A 16,004-nucleotide genomic window follows, 5' to 3' on the forward strand; every position below is an offset into this window, starting at 1 on the left:
TTCAGTTTCAGCATCAGTCCTTCCAGTGAATATTCAGGGTCGATTTCCTTTAAAATGGACTGGTTGGATCTCCTTGCAGTCCAAGGGACTCTCAAGAGTCTTCTCCAACATCACGGTTCGAAAGCATCAAGTCTTTGGCACTCAGCCTTCTTTATGGTCCAACTCTCACATCTGTACATGACTGTTGGGAAAACCGTACCTCTGACTCTACAGACCTTTGTCTGCAAAGTGTTGTTTCTGCTTTTTAATACGCTCTTCCCCAGTAGCATATGGACACCCTCCCACCTGGCGGGGGCAGAGACGGGGGGCTCATCTTCCAGTGTTGGCATGTCTTTTTGCCTTTTCATTCTGTCCATTGGGTTTTTCCAGGCAAGAATACTGGAGTTGGGTGCCACGTCCTTCTCCACTGGACTGCATTTTGTCAGAACTCTTCACTTTGACCTGTTCATCTTTGGCGAACTGCATGACATGGCTCATAGCTTCATTGAGTTACACAAGCCCCTTTGCCACGACAAGGCTGTGATCCATGAAGCAGCTGAATTAGCAAGCTGAAACTGAATAGTTGGTGTGATTTTATCAGTTGCAGAGTAGACACATGGTCAAGTTAGCCTCAGACCAAGACTTTGCTTTCCATGATGCCCATGGCTCCTTCCATAGACAGTACTCTCTGAGGGCATGCTCTGTCCCACATGCCTTGGGAAGGGTTATAAAAGGGTTAGCAGACACGTTCCCCCCTCACCAGGACTTGGAGATACTATAACTTCAGTACAAGTCATAGACTCCCACCAGTCTGTCAGCAATGTGAGCATTCTTGGGGGAAATTCTAAATCCTACCTGGTTGCACAGAGGGGAAATCAGTTTGTGCTTTGTGCACAGCAGTGGCCAAAAATAGATGGTTTGATCTGAGTGGAGAAGAACAGCATAGCTTGTCTGTAAGGAAGACAGGTTGATTTAGTCGCTCAATCATGTCTGATCCTTGTGACCCCATGGACTGTAGCGCGACAGGCTCCTCTGTCCATGGGATTCTCCAGGCCAGAATTCTCCAGGAGTGGGTTGCCATTTCCTTCCCCACGGGATCTTCCCAATCCATGGATTGAACCTGGGTCTTCCGCACTGCACGTGGTCTCTTGCATTGCAGGCAGAGTTTTTATCCACTGAGCCACCAGGTAAGCACTTTAGGAAGACATATCATGATAAAAGTTGGGTTAGAAAGGATTTGGGGTTTAGGGAACGGAAAAGCAACTAGCTTCACTGGAAGCAATTCATAGGATATTGAAAGCATTAATTGGGCAGGATTTGCTGGTTGACCAGATGTTTGGAATGTAAGGGCTTCCCTGGTGGCTTAGATGGTAAAGAATCTGCCTGTAATATGGGAGACCCAAGTTCGATCCCTGGGTTAGGAAGATTCCCTGGAGAAGGAAATGGCAACCCACTCCAGTATTCTTGCTTGCAGGATTCCATGGACAGAGAAGCCTGGCCAGCTACAGAAGATGCAGTTGCACAGAGTCAGACATGACTGAGTAGCTAACACTTTTTCTTCTCTTTGAATGTAAACCCAGGTACTCTGGGTTAGATTGAATAATTATTGACTAGTTGTATCAGTGGCCTCAGATCTTCAAAACCATGACTTGGTAGGATGAATGTGGCCAGTTTCATGATTAGAGGTCAGAGTCCCAAGTAGCATTTTATCCTCCATCCTGGGAAGGTTGTTTCTCAGGACCAAATCTATTACCATGGTCACTTGGCATGTTCATAAATTCTTAGTCTCGACACTGTTAACATCTGCAGCTGGATAAGTTTATCACGAGAGTGCTATCCGGATATTGTACGATGTTTAACCAGTATTCATAGCCTCACCCACAATAAGTCAGCACCTCTCCTGTTAATCAAAACAAATAAAATGACTCCAGAGTGCCAAATGCACCCCCCACACACACACCAGGAATGCAAAGTCACTCCCATTTCAGAAGCACATACTTAGAGCAATGAAAATGGTTTGTCTAGTATCTTATAAATAAATTACAGTAAAGAGACCTGTACAGTGTGTGTATTTGTGTATGTGTGTGTGTGTGTGTGTGTTAGTAACCCCATACCCCGGGAATGCAAAATCACTCCCATTTCAGTCAGTCAGTTCAGTCACTCAGTTGTGTTCGACTCTTTGCGACCCCATGAATCACAGCACTCCAGGCCTCCCTGTCCATCACCAACTCCCGGAGTTCACTCAGACTCACGTCCATCGAGTCGGTGATGCCATCCAGCCATCTCATCCTCTGTCGTCCCCTTCTCCTCCTGCCCCCAATCCCTCCCAGCATCAGAGTCTTTTCCAATGAGTCAACTCTTCACATGAGGTGGCCAAAGTACTGGACTTTCAGCTTTAGCATCATTCCTTCCAAAGAAATTCCATAATTTGTCTAGTATCTTATAAATAAATTCCAGTAAAGAGGCTTGTACAGTGTTGTGTGTGTGTGTTAATCACTCAATCATGTCCGACTGTTTGTGACCCCATGGACTGTAGCCCACCAGGCTCTTCTGACCATGGGATTCTCGAGGCAAGGATACTGGAGTGGGTTGCCGTTCCTTTCTCCAGGGGATCTTCCCAATCCAGGGATCGAACCCCGGTCTCCCACATTGGAGACAAATTCGTTACCATCTGAGCCCCCCGGGAAGCCTGTACTGTGTCGTACAATATATTTAAAAGTTGGAAGGGTTTACGTAAATTCTCCATTGGTGGCTTCTGTATAGAGTTTGAGTGTGAGGCAATTCTGGAAAATGACCAGAAGGCAGGGAAGAGCAGCTGTTTCCTAGGTAATTGACTCACCTCGCCAGTGACCATCCTTTTTGTCACCTCCCATTGTCCACAATGGACCCCCTTGACTCTTACTCACTGTGAGCCTGGTCCCTGAAAGTATTGACATTTGGGTGTCCCAACCCTAAGTGCTGATTATGAGAGCATTTCAATTTATCAATGCGTTTATTCAACATTTCAGTTTGTCAGTTTATTGAGCTGCTACCCAATGCTGAGAGTAGAGTAGTAAATGTAATAAATGTCACAGAGTCTCATTGCTCACTATTCCATGAGGGGGATATTATATGACTATGTCTTGTATTACTGTTTATCTTAAAATAGTAATGTAATGTATAATTATCATCTGAGAAAGCAATATTGTGACCATATCTTTCTAGTTCAGTTCAGTTCAGTTCAATCAGTCATGTCTGACTCTTTGCAACCCCATGGACCTCAGCCCAACAGGCCTCCTTGTCCATCACTAACTCCCAGAATTTACTCAAACTCATGTCCATTGAGTCAGTGATGCCATCCAACCATCTCATCCTCTGTCATCCCCTTCTCCTCCTGCCTTCAATCTTTCCCAGCGTCAGGGTCTTTTCAAATGAGTCAGTTCTTTGCATCAGGTGGCCAAAGTGTTGAAGTTTCAGCTTCAACATCAGTCCTTCCAATGAATATTCAGGACTCATTTCCTTTGAGAAGGACTGGTTGGATATCCTTGCAGTCCAAGGGCCTCTCAAGAGTCATCTCTAACACCACAGTTCAAAAGCATCAATTCTTCGGCGCTCAGCTTTCATTATAGTCCAACTTTTACATCCATACACAACCACTGGGTATCTTTCTAGATTAAGTAAAAACAGAAATCAATAGCTCCATTCCAAATGACGATCAATGTGATTAGCTCACTCAGCTTTTTGTTTGTTGGTTTCTTTGAAATTTGAAGTTTCTCTTCACTGAGTTTGAATAAGTAGCCTAGGAGGAAGTGATTTCAAACAGTTGATCATCCTAAAACTTGAAAGCCTGAAACATTTGTTAGAACATTCATTTTGATTGCTATTATTCATTGAGTGATTTTTAGCTTGAGGTAGTATGTGATCCGGGCACTTAAAGCTGCAGTTGTCTGTCTGTAGGATTATCTGTCTTCTGTTCCCTTCACTGCGTGCTGCAGTCCATGGGGTCGCAAAGAGTCAGACACGATTTAATGACTGAACAACAATTCCCTTCACACATGGAAGAGAGTTTTGGGGGCTACCTTTTTTGGCAAACTTTTTATCATTATTATTGCTTGGAGAAATAGGAAGTGTTGTACTCATGTTTGAAGTGTGAGAGAAATGGCTGCCTGTTTTTAAATCTTTGGCTTTTGTTGAAATCATTTTACCTGGCCGGTAGCATCATAAAGAAATAGAGCTTTGGCAAACTCATCCTGCAAAGGTTTACTCAAATGTTTGCATCTAGGTTGGTTTTGTAATTTTCACAGTAGCAACCGTAGCGTTAGTTGCTCAGTTGTGTCCAACTCTTTGCAACCCCACAGGCTGTAGCCCACTAGGCTCCTCTGTCTATGAGAGTCGCCAGGCAAGAATACTAGAGTGGGTTACCATTCCCTTCTCCAGGGGATCTTCCTGACCCAGGGATCGAATCCTGTCTCCTGCATGGCAGGCAGATTGTTTACCATCTACAGGGAAGATTAGTAAAAGACAGTGTTGCCTGTCATTAATAATGCTAGATTTGACAGGTGGAGATTGTGGATTAACAAGGAGATAAATGTAGTTTCTTGGTTTTACACACTTTCATCAACCTTTTTGGAGAAGGAGATGGCAACCCACTCCAGTATTCTTGCCTGGAGAATCCCACGGACAAAGGAGCCTGGTGGGCTACAGTCCACGGGGTCGCACAGAGTCGGACACGACTGAGCGGCTAACGCATTTTACACATGTATCTCTGGCATTAGTGTTTCAGACATATGCCTCTTTTTGTAAATGACGTCTGTGTTCTATAAGGTATTTTTTCCACAGGTTGTCAGGATTATGGTTATTTGGTACTGTGGACATCACAGAGGACTGACTTTTTAATACACTGCTGTCTATAGTTGTCAAAATGCACATGTGTACATATAATACCTTGTTTTCCTAATTTACACGTTCAGCAATGACAGAAAGATTCACACAATTATTTTGCGATATATTTTTTAGCCATATTGCATTGAACAGTTTTTATATGGAACGGATGCTTGTTGGATGTTTCCCGAATGAAATGATGGAGACTTAACTTGTCAGAAGCTCAGCCTCTGTCTGGGAGAAATCCCCAGGTCTTGTGGAGTGGTCCTTCTTGGTCATATGACACTTTTTCAGATGAAAAAAAAAATTGCAGGTTATTTTTAAAGGGTGCCATCGATTCATTTTGAGTAGTCTTGAGAAGGAGTTGGGCTAAACATATTTATTAAATGGCTAAGCACCAACTTTTTTGGCTAGGAGCCACAGTCCTGAAAAGAATGAAGACAGCTTAGAGGGTAAGACACTGGACTTAATGTTTAGCAAACAAATTAACTCTTTAGGGAGTTTATAAAGTATGTAAGGTGGACAACTGTTTACATTGTTTCATTTAAATTTTTAAATTATTTCATTACTGTTAGAAAATAGTATTCTTTTAGAATTGCTATATTGACGAAAATCAATACATTTAACATACTTGGGAGAGGTGGACACTAATAAACTTGGGACAAGCTTGTACTGGTCTTGGAAAAGCATTGATTACCTTAGCATTTTTTTTTCATTAAGTAACCTAGAATGAATCTTTTATATTCAGTATTAAAGAATATAAAATGTAGAATATTCTCGGAAGAAATAGCTTGCCCCTTGAAGTCTACACGGAAGAAGAAAGAGACTGTTGTCATCAAATCCTGTAGCAGTTTTTTTTTCCCCCCCCCAGCTTTATTGAGATATAATCGACATATATAACATTGTTTAAGTTTAGGGTATATAGTGTGAGATTGGATACATGCGTGTATTGGAAAACGTACCACACTAACGTAGTTCTTTTTAAAGATCAGTGTCAACACCGAGATTTCCAGGCGAAATTGCTGAAAGAGGATCTTGGGTTTTTATCCCAGAGATCTGACTCTGTTGGTGTAGGGGCCGGTCGTGGGCTTGCATTTCCGATACCCTGCAAGGTGACGCTCCTGTTGCTGGTCACTGATCACACGTTGGGAGCAGTCCTATGACAGACTGACAGTTGATACAGTCAGTGGTTTGCTTTCATTTATGCAGTTTTGAATATATGAAAGCTCTGAAATAATCATGAGGTTACGGGAGCCATGAGCATACCAACATTTAGATAACTGGCGCTTAACCGGACATAATGAATATTTAATAATGGATAACTTAATAATTAACTGTTGTATTAAAATATATTTTGAGAATCATATATCCATTCATGTGGAAGTATGATTTTGATTTCAATCCTGAGGCCTGACTGTTATCTCTTTCTCATTTTGATATAGATAATGTATATTTTATGACTTATATAAGTACTACTACATATGTATAACAAAGTGCGTTTATGTGTATATATACCTTGTTTATTCCATAATATTATTATTTCTTATTAAAATTGTTGCTGAACAATGGATCCTGGCTATTATCTTTGATTTATTAAATCACGTGTATAAATCATATTTAAGAGTTCAGTTCAGTTCAGTCGCTCAGTCGTGTCCGACTCTTTGCGACCCCATGGACTGCAGCACGCCGGGCCTCCATGTCCATCACCAACTCCCGGAGTTTACCCAAACTTATGCCCATTGATGCCATCCAACCACCTCATCCTCTGTCATCCCCTTCTCCTCCTGCCTTCAATCTTTCCCAGCATCAGGGTCTTTTCCAAGGGATCCCATCAGCTTCCCAGGATGCACATTTGCGATGGGGGGAGGTTTAGCTGGATCTCCCAGAGTCTCTCGGAAACGCTGGGGCGTGCACAGTGGGGACCTTTCCTTTGGGGCCTTGTTTGTTACCTGTGTCCACTGATCGGTCTTCACTGTTCTCTCTCCCAGTGCCTGGAGCCCTGCAAGGTGTCCTGGGACCTGCGAAAGCAGCAGTGCCAGAGCTTCTGCGAGGTAAGGGGTGTGTGTGCGGCCACGGGCCAAGCCGTGGACCAAGGAGCCCCGGGCATTCGGGAGGGCATCGTGTCCTTCTGGGGCTGGAAGGCTCAGTTTACTTCTGGGGTGTGTGTGTGTGTGTAAACATTCACAGTCAACAAAATTGTTGAGACTTCTAAAAACCCAGCTGGCACTACTGGTCAAGAACCTCGCCTGCCAACGCAAGAGACTTAAGATACTCGGGTTTGATCCCTGGGTCGGGAAGATCCCCTGGAGAAGGGAATGGCAACCCACTCCAGTATGCTTAAGTTGGAGAATCCCATGGACAGAGGAGCCTGGCGGGCTACAGTCCACGGGGTCACAGAGGATTGGACACGACTGAAGTGACTTTGCATGCACTTAAAGCCTCGCCACTCACTGTTTCCATTATTAATTAGGCAGGGAAATTATTTTTGTTTTTTACTATAAATTAAAAAAAATGACAAGCCTCTGGCAGCCTCTCCACCTCACAGAATAACTCTTCTCTGGGTGGCTCTTGGCATGAGGTTGAAATGCTCATGCCTTTTGGAAGGAGCCTCGCATTTTATGGGCTTCGCTGGTGGCTCAGCTGGTAAAGAATCTTCCTGCAACGCAGGAGACCTGGGTTCAATCCCTGGGTGGGCAAGATCCCCTGGAGAAGGGAAAGGCTACTCTTTCCGGTATTCTGGCCTAGAGAATTCCATGGACAGTCCATGGGGTCACAAAGAGTTGGACACAACTGAGCGACTTTCACTTCACTTCACTCGCATTTTATGAGTGGCGGGGTTCTCAGACCATTCGATCTTCCTCTGGGCCGGCCGCAGTCCGGGGCTGAGACTGGCCCACATCTTCCTGTGCAGAAGGCACCTTCCTTTCCCCGTGCTCTCAGTTAGATAACAGAGCTCTCCTGTCCTGGGCAACTGCTGTCTAAAGTCACTGCTTGTCCCAAAGAAAGAGGGTGCTGCTTTGCAGCACTGTATCCTCCACGACAGGGAGAAGACTCTTGAGAGTCCCTTGGACTGCAAGGAGAGCCAACCAGTCCATGCCAAAGGAAATCAGCCCTGAAGATTCATTTGAAGGAGTGCTGCTGAAGCTCTAGTACTTTGGCCACCTGATGCAAACAGCTGACTCATTTGAAAAGACCCAGATGCTGGGTAAGATTGAAAGCAGGAGGAGAAGGGGACGACAGATGGCTGGATGGCATCACCGACTCGATGGACATGAGTTTGAGTAAACTCCAGGAGATGGTGAAGGACAGGGAAGCCTGGCATGCTGCAGTCCATGGGGTTCCAAAAAGTCAGACATGACTTAGCAACTGAACAAGAGCAATTCTCCAGGGCAGACCAGGGGTCCTGCTGTGAAGCAGATAGGCTGACCACACGGTGGCCACTCAGTGTAAGGAGGCTCAGAAAGTCCACAGGGGCCTCGAGGATGTGAGTTGGGCCCACATGGGAACCAGAGTACCACTGAGGAGGGGTGGGGAGGGAAGCAGAGACGTGCCTGGGTGGTGTCAGTGGGAGACCCTGCTGCAGGTCTGCTCCAGATGGAACCGGGGCCGATCAGAACTTCCGAACTGTTCCAGATGATCACAGGGGTGGGTCTGGTCCTCCCCCCAAGCCCTCCCCTGACCATGTGAGTGTGGTCCTGTTGCCTGAGTTTCACCTCAGAGGGCACACAGACTCTGTCCTGAAGACATGCCTGTGGATGTGGCATCGTAACAGCCCCTATAGTTTTAAGGTCCATGAGATACATCCACGTTCCCAATACCATCTGACCTTCTGATTGACATGAAGGTCATCGGAGTTGTGCGTGAAGCATGCAGGAGTGGAGGCTGGAAATTTTCAAGCCCTTGGGCTCACCCACTGCAGATGCCCAGAAAGTGAAAGTGAAAGTCGCTCAGTCGTGTCTGACTCTTTGCGACCTCATGGACTATACAGTCCATGGGATTCTCCAGGCCAGAATCCTGGAGTGGGTAGCCTTTCCCTTCTCCAGGGGATCTTCCCAACCCAGGGATCGAACCCAGGTCTCCTGCATTGGCAGGTGGATTCTTTACCACCTGAGAAGGCCTCAGTACAATATATGTTTATATTACATGCCCCTTGTCTCATAACAGATCACCCTCAAACTTATGTGGCTGAATCCACACCCAAATCTTGTTTTGTTCACTTGCTGTTTTTTTTTTCTTTAATATATATATTTCATTGAAGTATACTTGACTTACAGTCTTTCATGTTCCCAAATGATTTAGTTATATTTAAACACATACCTTATTTTTCATATTATTTTCCATCATACCTTATTACAAGATACTGACTACAGTTCTCTGTGCTATAAACTTTTTGTTGCCTGTTGCGTACTTTTTTTTAAAATTAGAACTCTAACGTTCTGTTCATGGGCACTGGTATCTCATCCCACCATTTCTTTGGGTCAGGAGCTTGGGTAGAGCTTAACTGCACTGTCTGCCCAGCATCTGTCGTGGTTGAAGTCAAGGTATTGGCTGGGGTCCCTTCTCATCTGGGGGCTCGACTGTGGGAGAAGTTTGCTGTCAGCTCATTGCAGTCGTTGGCAGCATCCATTTCCTTGCAGTGGTGAGACTGTGGGCCTGTCGCATTGATGGGGCTGGGGTCCACTCTGAGCTCCTGGGAGGTGCCTGTGGCCCCCTTCAGTGGCAGATCACAAAATAGCTTTTTTCTTAAGACTGGCAGTAGCGTCCTGATCTCCAGCCTGCTGAGACAGAATTTTATGTAACACAACATAATCTCAGCAGTGACAGTGCTTAACCTCAGCCGTGTTGTGTTGATTAGAAGCGTACACACACACACACAGACACACACATACACACACACATGGGAGGTGATGACATCAGACAGGTTGTGACTCAGTGAGGCTCACTCTGCACCCTGTCTAATTGAGAGTTGGCGGTTTGGTCACTAAGTCAAGTCCAACTCTTGTGGTTCCATGGGCAGAGGAGCCTGGCAGGCTACAGTACAAGAATACCTGAGTGGGTTGCCAGGTCCTTCTCCAGGGGATCTTCCCGACCCAGGGAAGCTCGTGTCTAATACAGAAGCAGGTAAAAAGAGGGGATTCAGGTCTCTTGAGACGCAGAACAGAGCACCCTGATCAGAAGTGGAACGTAAAGCAAACCAATGCATGCATGCAAAGACCATGGGCACGAGACCACCTCTGCATGCCCTACATTCTCTTTTATTTTGTATTCTATTCTGCACACAGACCACACATCTCTAGGAACGAAAATGTGCTGCTGTCAAGTCTAGAGGAACAAGATGTGCTATTCATTTGAGAAACGCATTATCCATTAACATCCCTGAGTCTGGGTTAGTGGGTTTATGTCAGATCCCTGAAACGGGAAATACAACTGAAGGTCATTTGAAACCTTTCTCCGTGCAATTTCAGACGTGATAGTGGGCTTCTATGAATCTTGTTCTGTCTGAAATAACCGTGGGGGCTTCTGAACCACGTCTGGTTTATTAAAATGAAACTGGAAGCCTGCCCACTACAACTAACGTTGGGCCCCTCTAGGAGGAACTAAGCAAGCCTGTGAGGCGGCAAAGACCCAGCACAGCCAAAAATATATTTTTTTTAAATGGGATGCGTGTCCAAATTGTGATATGCTGTGGCAGAAAGGTTTGTTGAAACTTGAAAGGTGGGGAAAAGAGGGCTACTTAACATGAGGAACTTTGTAGAGAGCTCCCAGCCCAATGGTCCAAAAGCTGAAGCCTTAATATTCAACTTTAGTTGCTCTGATTGTTCTTATTCATGTGTTTTTTTTTTTTTTTTTTTTGCTCCTGTTTTATTGTGCTAATAAATGTCTGACTTTTGCTTAAAGAGACTGAATCTTGGAAGGACTCATTCCTGTTTCAGTGTTTTCAAGGCTAGACATTCATTGAGAAGACCTGTCCATCCTCCTGGTTATTACATTTTGTGTTAAGAAGGTATCCAGGTTCCATATTGTCAAGGACTTAAGCTTTCCCTTTCTAAGAGTCTGAACCCAGGATGACTCCAGATTTTAGTCTTCTTTGGCAGAAACAACTAGACAATTAGAGATTTGGTCCAGTGTATTCACTTGTAAAATGGTCCAAGCTTTATCTTCAAAGGCGTGAGCTTGCAAACCACACCCCGAAGAGCAAAACCCACTCTGTCCCTTGATTTTGTAATTCAGGTTTTATTGGAACATAGACAGAACAGTTTTTTTTTTAATGTATAAAACTGCTGTTGTGTTACAAGAGCAGAGTTGGGTAGTTGTGACATGTCCTGTGGTCCATAAAGCTGAAACTTTGGCGAAAATCTGGCCGTTCCCAGAAAGTATGTCCCACTTCCTGAGTGAAGTCGCTCCGTCGTGTCCGACTCTTTGCAACCCCATGGACTGTAGCCCGCCAGGCTCCTCCGTCCATGGGATTTTCCAGGCAAGAGTACTGGAGTGGGGTTGCCATTCACTTCTCTAGGGGATCTTCCCGACTCAGGGATCAAACCTGGGTCTCCTGCATTGTAGGCAGATGCTTTTACTGTCTTCTGAGCCAGCAGGGAAGAAGAACCACAAGGCATCATGATCCCCACATAACCCCCCTACCCAGTCAGACTGCCATCGTGTCTTCATCTGTATTACCAGCACCCATGTCTAAACAGAAACCATTGTTCTTGGTAAGTTTGGTCTTAGAATTATCCTGCATGGAAAGGATTTTCAGGGGCATCTCGTTTGTTTGTTTTTTGGCTGTGCTAGGTCTTCATTGCTGGGCACTGGGCTTCACTAGCGGCAGTGAAGAGAATATACTGTTTGTTGAGATGTGGTGTAGGCTCACGGCAGTGGCTTCTCTCATTGCAGAGCATGGGCTCTAGACATGTGGGCTTCAGTAGTTGCAGCTTGCAGCCCCTGACCACAGGCTCAGTAGCCGTGGTGCACGAGCTGAGTTGCTGTGGCATGTGGGATCTTCCAAGCCCAGGGAGTGGAACCCACGTCCCCTGCATTGGCAGGTGAACTCTTAACCGCTGGACCACCAGGGAAGCCCCCAGGGGCACACACACACACGTATATATACACATATAATGAGAAGTTGAAAGGGTCAATACATGAGAAGGTGATGAATCGGTTCTCATGTACTGACCCTTTCAACTTCTCATTTGGTATGGATACCATTCTGCTTTCGCTACCGTTTCAGGTTATAGGCAAAGCTAACCATCTTATTTTTTAAACAAAAAAAAGTTAAATGTGTTAGGACAGGAGTCTTTCAGGACTCTTTCTGTGGGTCATAACAGATGATTTCTCATGTGGTATGAAATGTGTTTTTTTCCCACAATAGGCACATGGCTGGATTGTGCTTTGTTGCTTTACTACCTATTATTCCCTTCCTCTAACTTTTATAAAATCCTAAAAACCACGATAAACTATGAAAGTTTGTCTTACTAGTCGTAAAACGCATGTCTTCCTATGTTTAAATGTTCTTTGTTACGATTGATGGAATCTGAAATTATAAGAGAAAGCGCCTTTTTCCCTTGCTAGCAGTATGTAAGATAATCATCTGTGTTACAGCTGTTGTTGCCTTACTTTCGATGGCTCAGGATACACTGTAGTTTACACAGGGCCTTCTTACACACCTCCCACCTTTACCTGTGATGTTTTTGACTTCCTAACATGCCCCCTCTAGCAGGATGTCCGCTGGCAGTCAACACGGGCCATCTGAACTGTGCACTAGGGGTCTTGGAAAGCTGAGAGCTCGCCTACATCAGGTGTGAGTCAGCGAGAGAAGCGTCCCTGGTTGGTATTGAACTTGACATTCGGTCTGCCTGGTGATCCGGTCCTTGTCAGGGTAAAAATAAGAACATGAAGGAGGCTGGCACTCTGCCACAGACAGCAACATTGATTTATTTCTTTGTGCTTTCTGATTTTTCAAATATTTTTTTCCATCTTACTCCATTTGATTTTCATGGCAATTCTCGGGAGAAGTTAGGTCTGAATTTTGCTAGGTAAACTTTGTGGACAATAAAGCTGACATGCAAGGAGAAAATGAGATGACATTGTTGAGAGGCAGAGAAATGAGACATAAAATCGAGGGCGTGTGACTTCTAGTTATGTTTCTTTCCCACCACCCTCTGTCCCCAGGCACCTCTGTCTAACCTGCTCCATGTCACAGTGCCCGGAGTGGAAGACAAGAGTTTTACATCCCTCAGCAGAAAGTACAGAATGAGCCTGTCTCTTAGGTAAAGTCGTTGTCCCAACCATTCGTGTGTTCAGAGACTTGCTCTCAAAAGAGAAGGAAGCTTTGATTGTGCAAAATCAGACTTCGTTCAAGGTCCTTCAAGGAATTAAAGGAAGAGCAAGGTTCCTCACTAACTTCAGGGTCTCCTTGACCTTGGGATATTCCAGCATGACTGAAAAGAGACCCCCAAAAGTGTGGTGTTCATCACACTCCAAAACTGTGGTGTTCATCACACCCCACTTCTTGCCATCAAACCTTGTCTTCCTTCTGCTCCTCCACAACCCAGTTTCGTTGTCTTCCGATCTGGGGTGTTAAGTAAATGCATCACTTGAGGAATTCAGGCAGAGCCCTCACCTGTCTGGGTGCCTTTCTGTAAGAGTTAAAGGTACTGACAGAAGCGGATGAGAGCTAAACAGATAAAATTATGTAATCTGGCCCAGGTGTGTTCATGAGGATCGGCCCATAGAATTTGCTACACGTTAGCAGTCTTTGGCTTCAGTGTATCAGAACAGTAGCTAACCTGCTTAGAACATTCCTGTGAAGGGACAGGTGCAGATGGACTTTGGTGCTGATGCTTTTGAACTGTGGTGGTGGAGAAGACTCTCGAGAGGCCCTTGGACTGCAGGGAGATCCAGCCAGTCCATCCTAAAGGAAATCAGTCCTGAATGTTCATTGGAAGGACTGATGTTGAAGCTGAAACTCCAATCCTTTGGCCACCTGATGCAAAGAGCTGACTCATTTGAAAAGACCCTGATGCTGGGAAAGATTGAGGGCAGGAGGAGAAGGGGACGACAGAGGATGAGATGACTGGATGGCATCACTGACTCAATGGTCATAGGTTTGGGTGAACTCCAGGAGTTGGTGATGGACAGGGAGGCCAGGCGTGCTGCGGTTCATGAGGTCACAAAGAGTCAGACACGACTGAGCGACTGAACTGAACTGAACTGATATACTAAAAGTTTGTACATACTGTGTCTGAGACGGGAATCATACTTCTACTTGAGACGCGTTATGGGCACACCACCAATCCACGAGTCTGCAGTTGAGGGGAGAGATCAGGCTGGAAATGCACACATCATGGTTGATAGACAGTATTTAAAGTCATGAAGCTGGATGAAGTGGTAGAAAGACAGGAGCTTCCCGGGTTATGCCCTGACTCACAGTAGTATAAGGATGGGAGCCTAAGAAGACCCAGCAAGTGGAGTAAGTTCAGTTCAGTTGCTCAGTCGTGTCTGACTCTTTGCAACCCCATGGACTGCAGCACGCCAGGCTTCCCTGTCCATCATCGACTCCCAGAGCTTACTCAAACTCGTGTCCATCACATTGATGATGCCATCCAACCATCTCATCCTCTGTCGTCCCCTTCTCCTGCCTTCAGTCTTTCCCAGCATCAGGGTCTTTTCCCATGAGTTGGTTCTTCACATCAGGTGGCCAAAGTATTGGAGCTTCAGCATCAGTCCTTCCAATGAATACTCAGCACTGATTTCGTTTGGTTGGATCTCCTTGCAGTCCAAGAGCCTCTCAAGAGTCTTCTCTGATAACACAGTGGACTCAGGTAAGCTGTTAAGATGGGAGAAAGTTGAGCTTCCCTGGTGGTCCAGTGGCTGAGACTCTGTGCTCCCAGAGAAGAAAGTCCAGGGTAGAGGTCTAAAGGACACACAGCAACAGTTTTTCAAGAAAAGTATTAGTCATTCAGTCATGTCCAGAATCCCAGGGACAGAGCAGCCTGATGGGCTGCCGTCTATGCGGTCGCACAGAGTCGGACACGACTGATGTGACTAAGCAGCAGCAGCAGCATGTCCAACTCTTTGCAACTCCATGGTCTGTGCATGGAATTCTTTAGGCAAGAATACTGGAGTGGGTAGCCTTTCCCTTCTTCAGGGGATCTTTGCAACCCAGGAATAAAACTGGGGTCTCCTGCCCTGCAGATTGTTTTCGCATCTGAGCGACCAGGGAAATCACCAGAAGGAAGCAGTAATGGGCTGTGTCTGCAAGACGGGGAGGTCTGCAAATTGGTCACTGGGTGCCGTGATGCACAGGACGTGGGCAGCCTTCATAAGGGCAGAGTTACAAGATGGCTGCAGAGAAAGCCTGCTGGATATGCTCCAGAGGGGTGGGTGGGCGGCTTGCAGAGAGAAGGGAAGCTGTGAGAACATTTCATGGATGTGGGTTCGGGTAAACTGCAGGAGTTGGTGATGGACAGGGAGGCCTGGCGTGCTGCAGTCCATGGGGTTGCAGAGAGTCGGACACACTGAGTGACTGAACTGAACTGGACTGAAGGCACGTGGGCCCAGCTTCCGGGCATGGGCGGGTGTGAAGGGGGACGCGTGGAAGTGTTCTTCTGTTGGTGTAAGGGAGTGGTTTGCTGAGAGCAGTGGTGGCTAGGAGGACCTGCACATTTTCCGAAAGTGTTATCTCCTATTACTACAACGAATAAGGTTTTATTTTTACAAATGCTGGACGTTTAGCTTTTATATTTTTATAATAAAGAAACGTGTTGGCAATAGTTTCTGGGTCATGATCTTTGGGTGAGGTGCAAATTTGCTCCAAGTTTTCAACTTGGTGTGGAAGTCATGGAACTGAAACGGTTCGCAGAATGGTGAAGAATTTTATAATCGCTATGAGATTTCCTTTACCATCGTTTTATAAAAGAAGCTGTCCTCGTTAGAACCAGTTTCACATTCCTGGAAAATGAGGATATCAAGAATATGGAATGATGTTTTGCTGTCATTGGGTGGATTATTCTTAGGGTGGAACACGTTCTCCATGGAATGTAGCCTTTTTTTCCCCCGAGCAGTGAGGCTCAATTTTCAGTGAATTTTTATGTGGTGCTGGGGAGTATAAAATTATGTGAGACTCTGTTGAGGAGAACTGATGAGGTTTGAAAATTTGTAATAGACCA

General features: G+C 45.5%; 1 protein-coding gene across 1 annotated transcript in view; it reads left to right on the forward strand.

The window, feature by feature from the left end:
* Positions 1 to 16,004, forward strand: part of ANOS1 (anosmin 1) — a 207,960-nt gene that overhangs the window by 112,585 nt on the left and 79,371 nt on the right. Inside the window, exon 3 of the mRNA XM_061408192.1 lies at positions 6,828 to 6,890. Within this exon, the coding sequence (XP_061264176.1) occupies positions 6,828 to 6,890 (63 nt within the window). The remainder of the gene's footprint in view (positions 1 to 6,827; positions 6,891 to 16,004) is intronic.

This window comes from Bos javanicus, chromosome X (genome assembly GCF_032452875.1).
Source record: "Bos javanicus breed banteng chromosome X, ARS-OSU_banteng_1.0, whole genome shotgun sequence".
Classification (NCBI taxonomy): domain Eukaryota; kingdom Metazoa; phylum Chordata; class Mammalia; order Artiodactyla; family Bovidae; genus Bos; species Bos javanicus.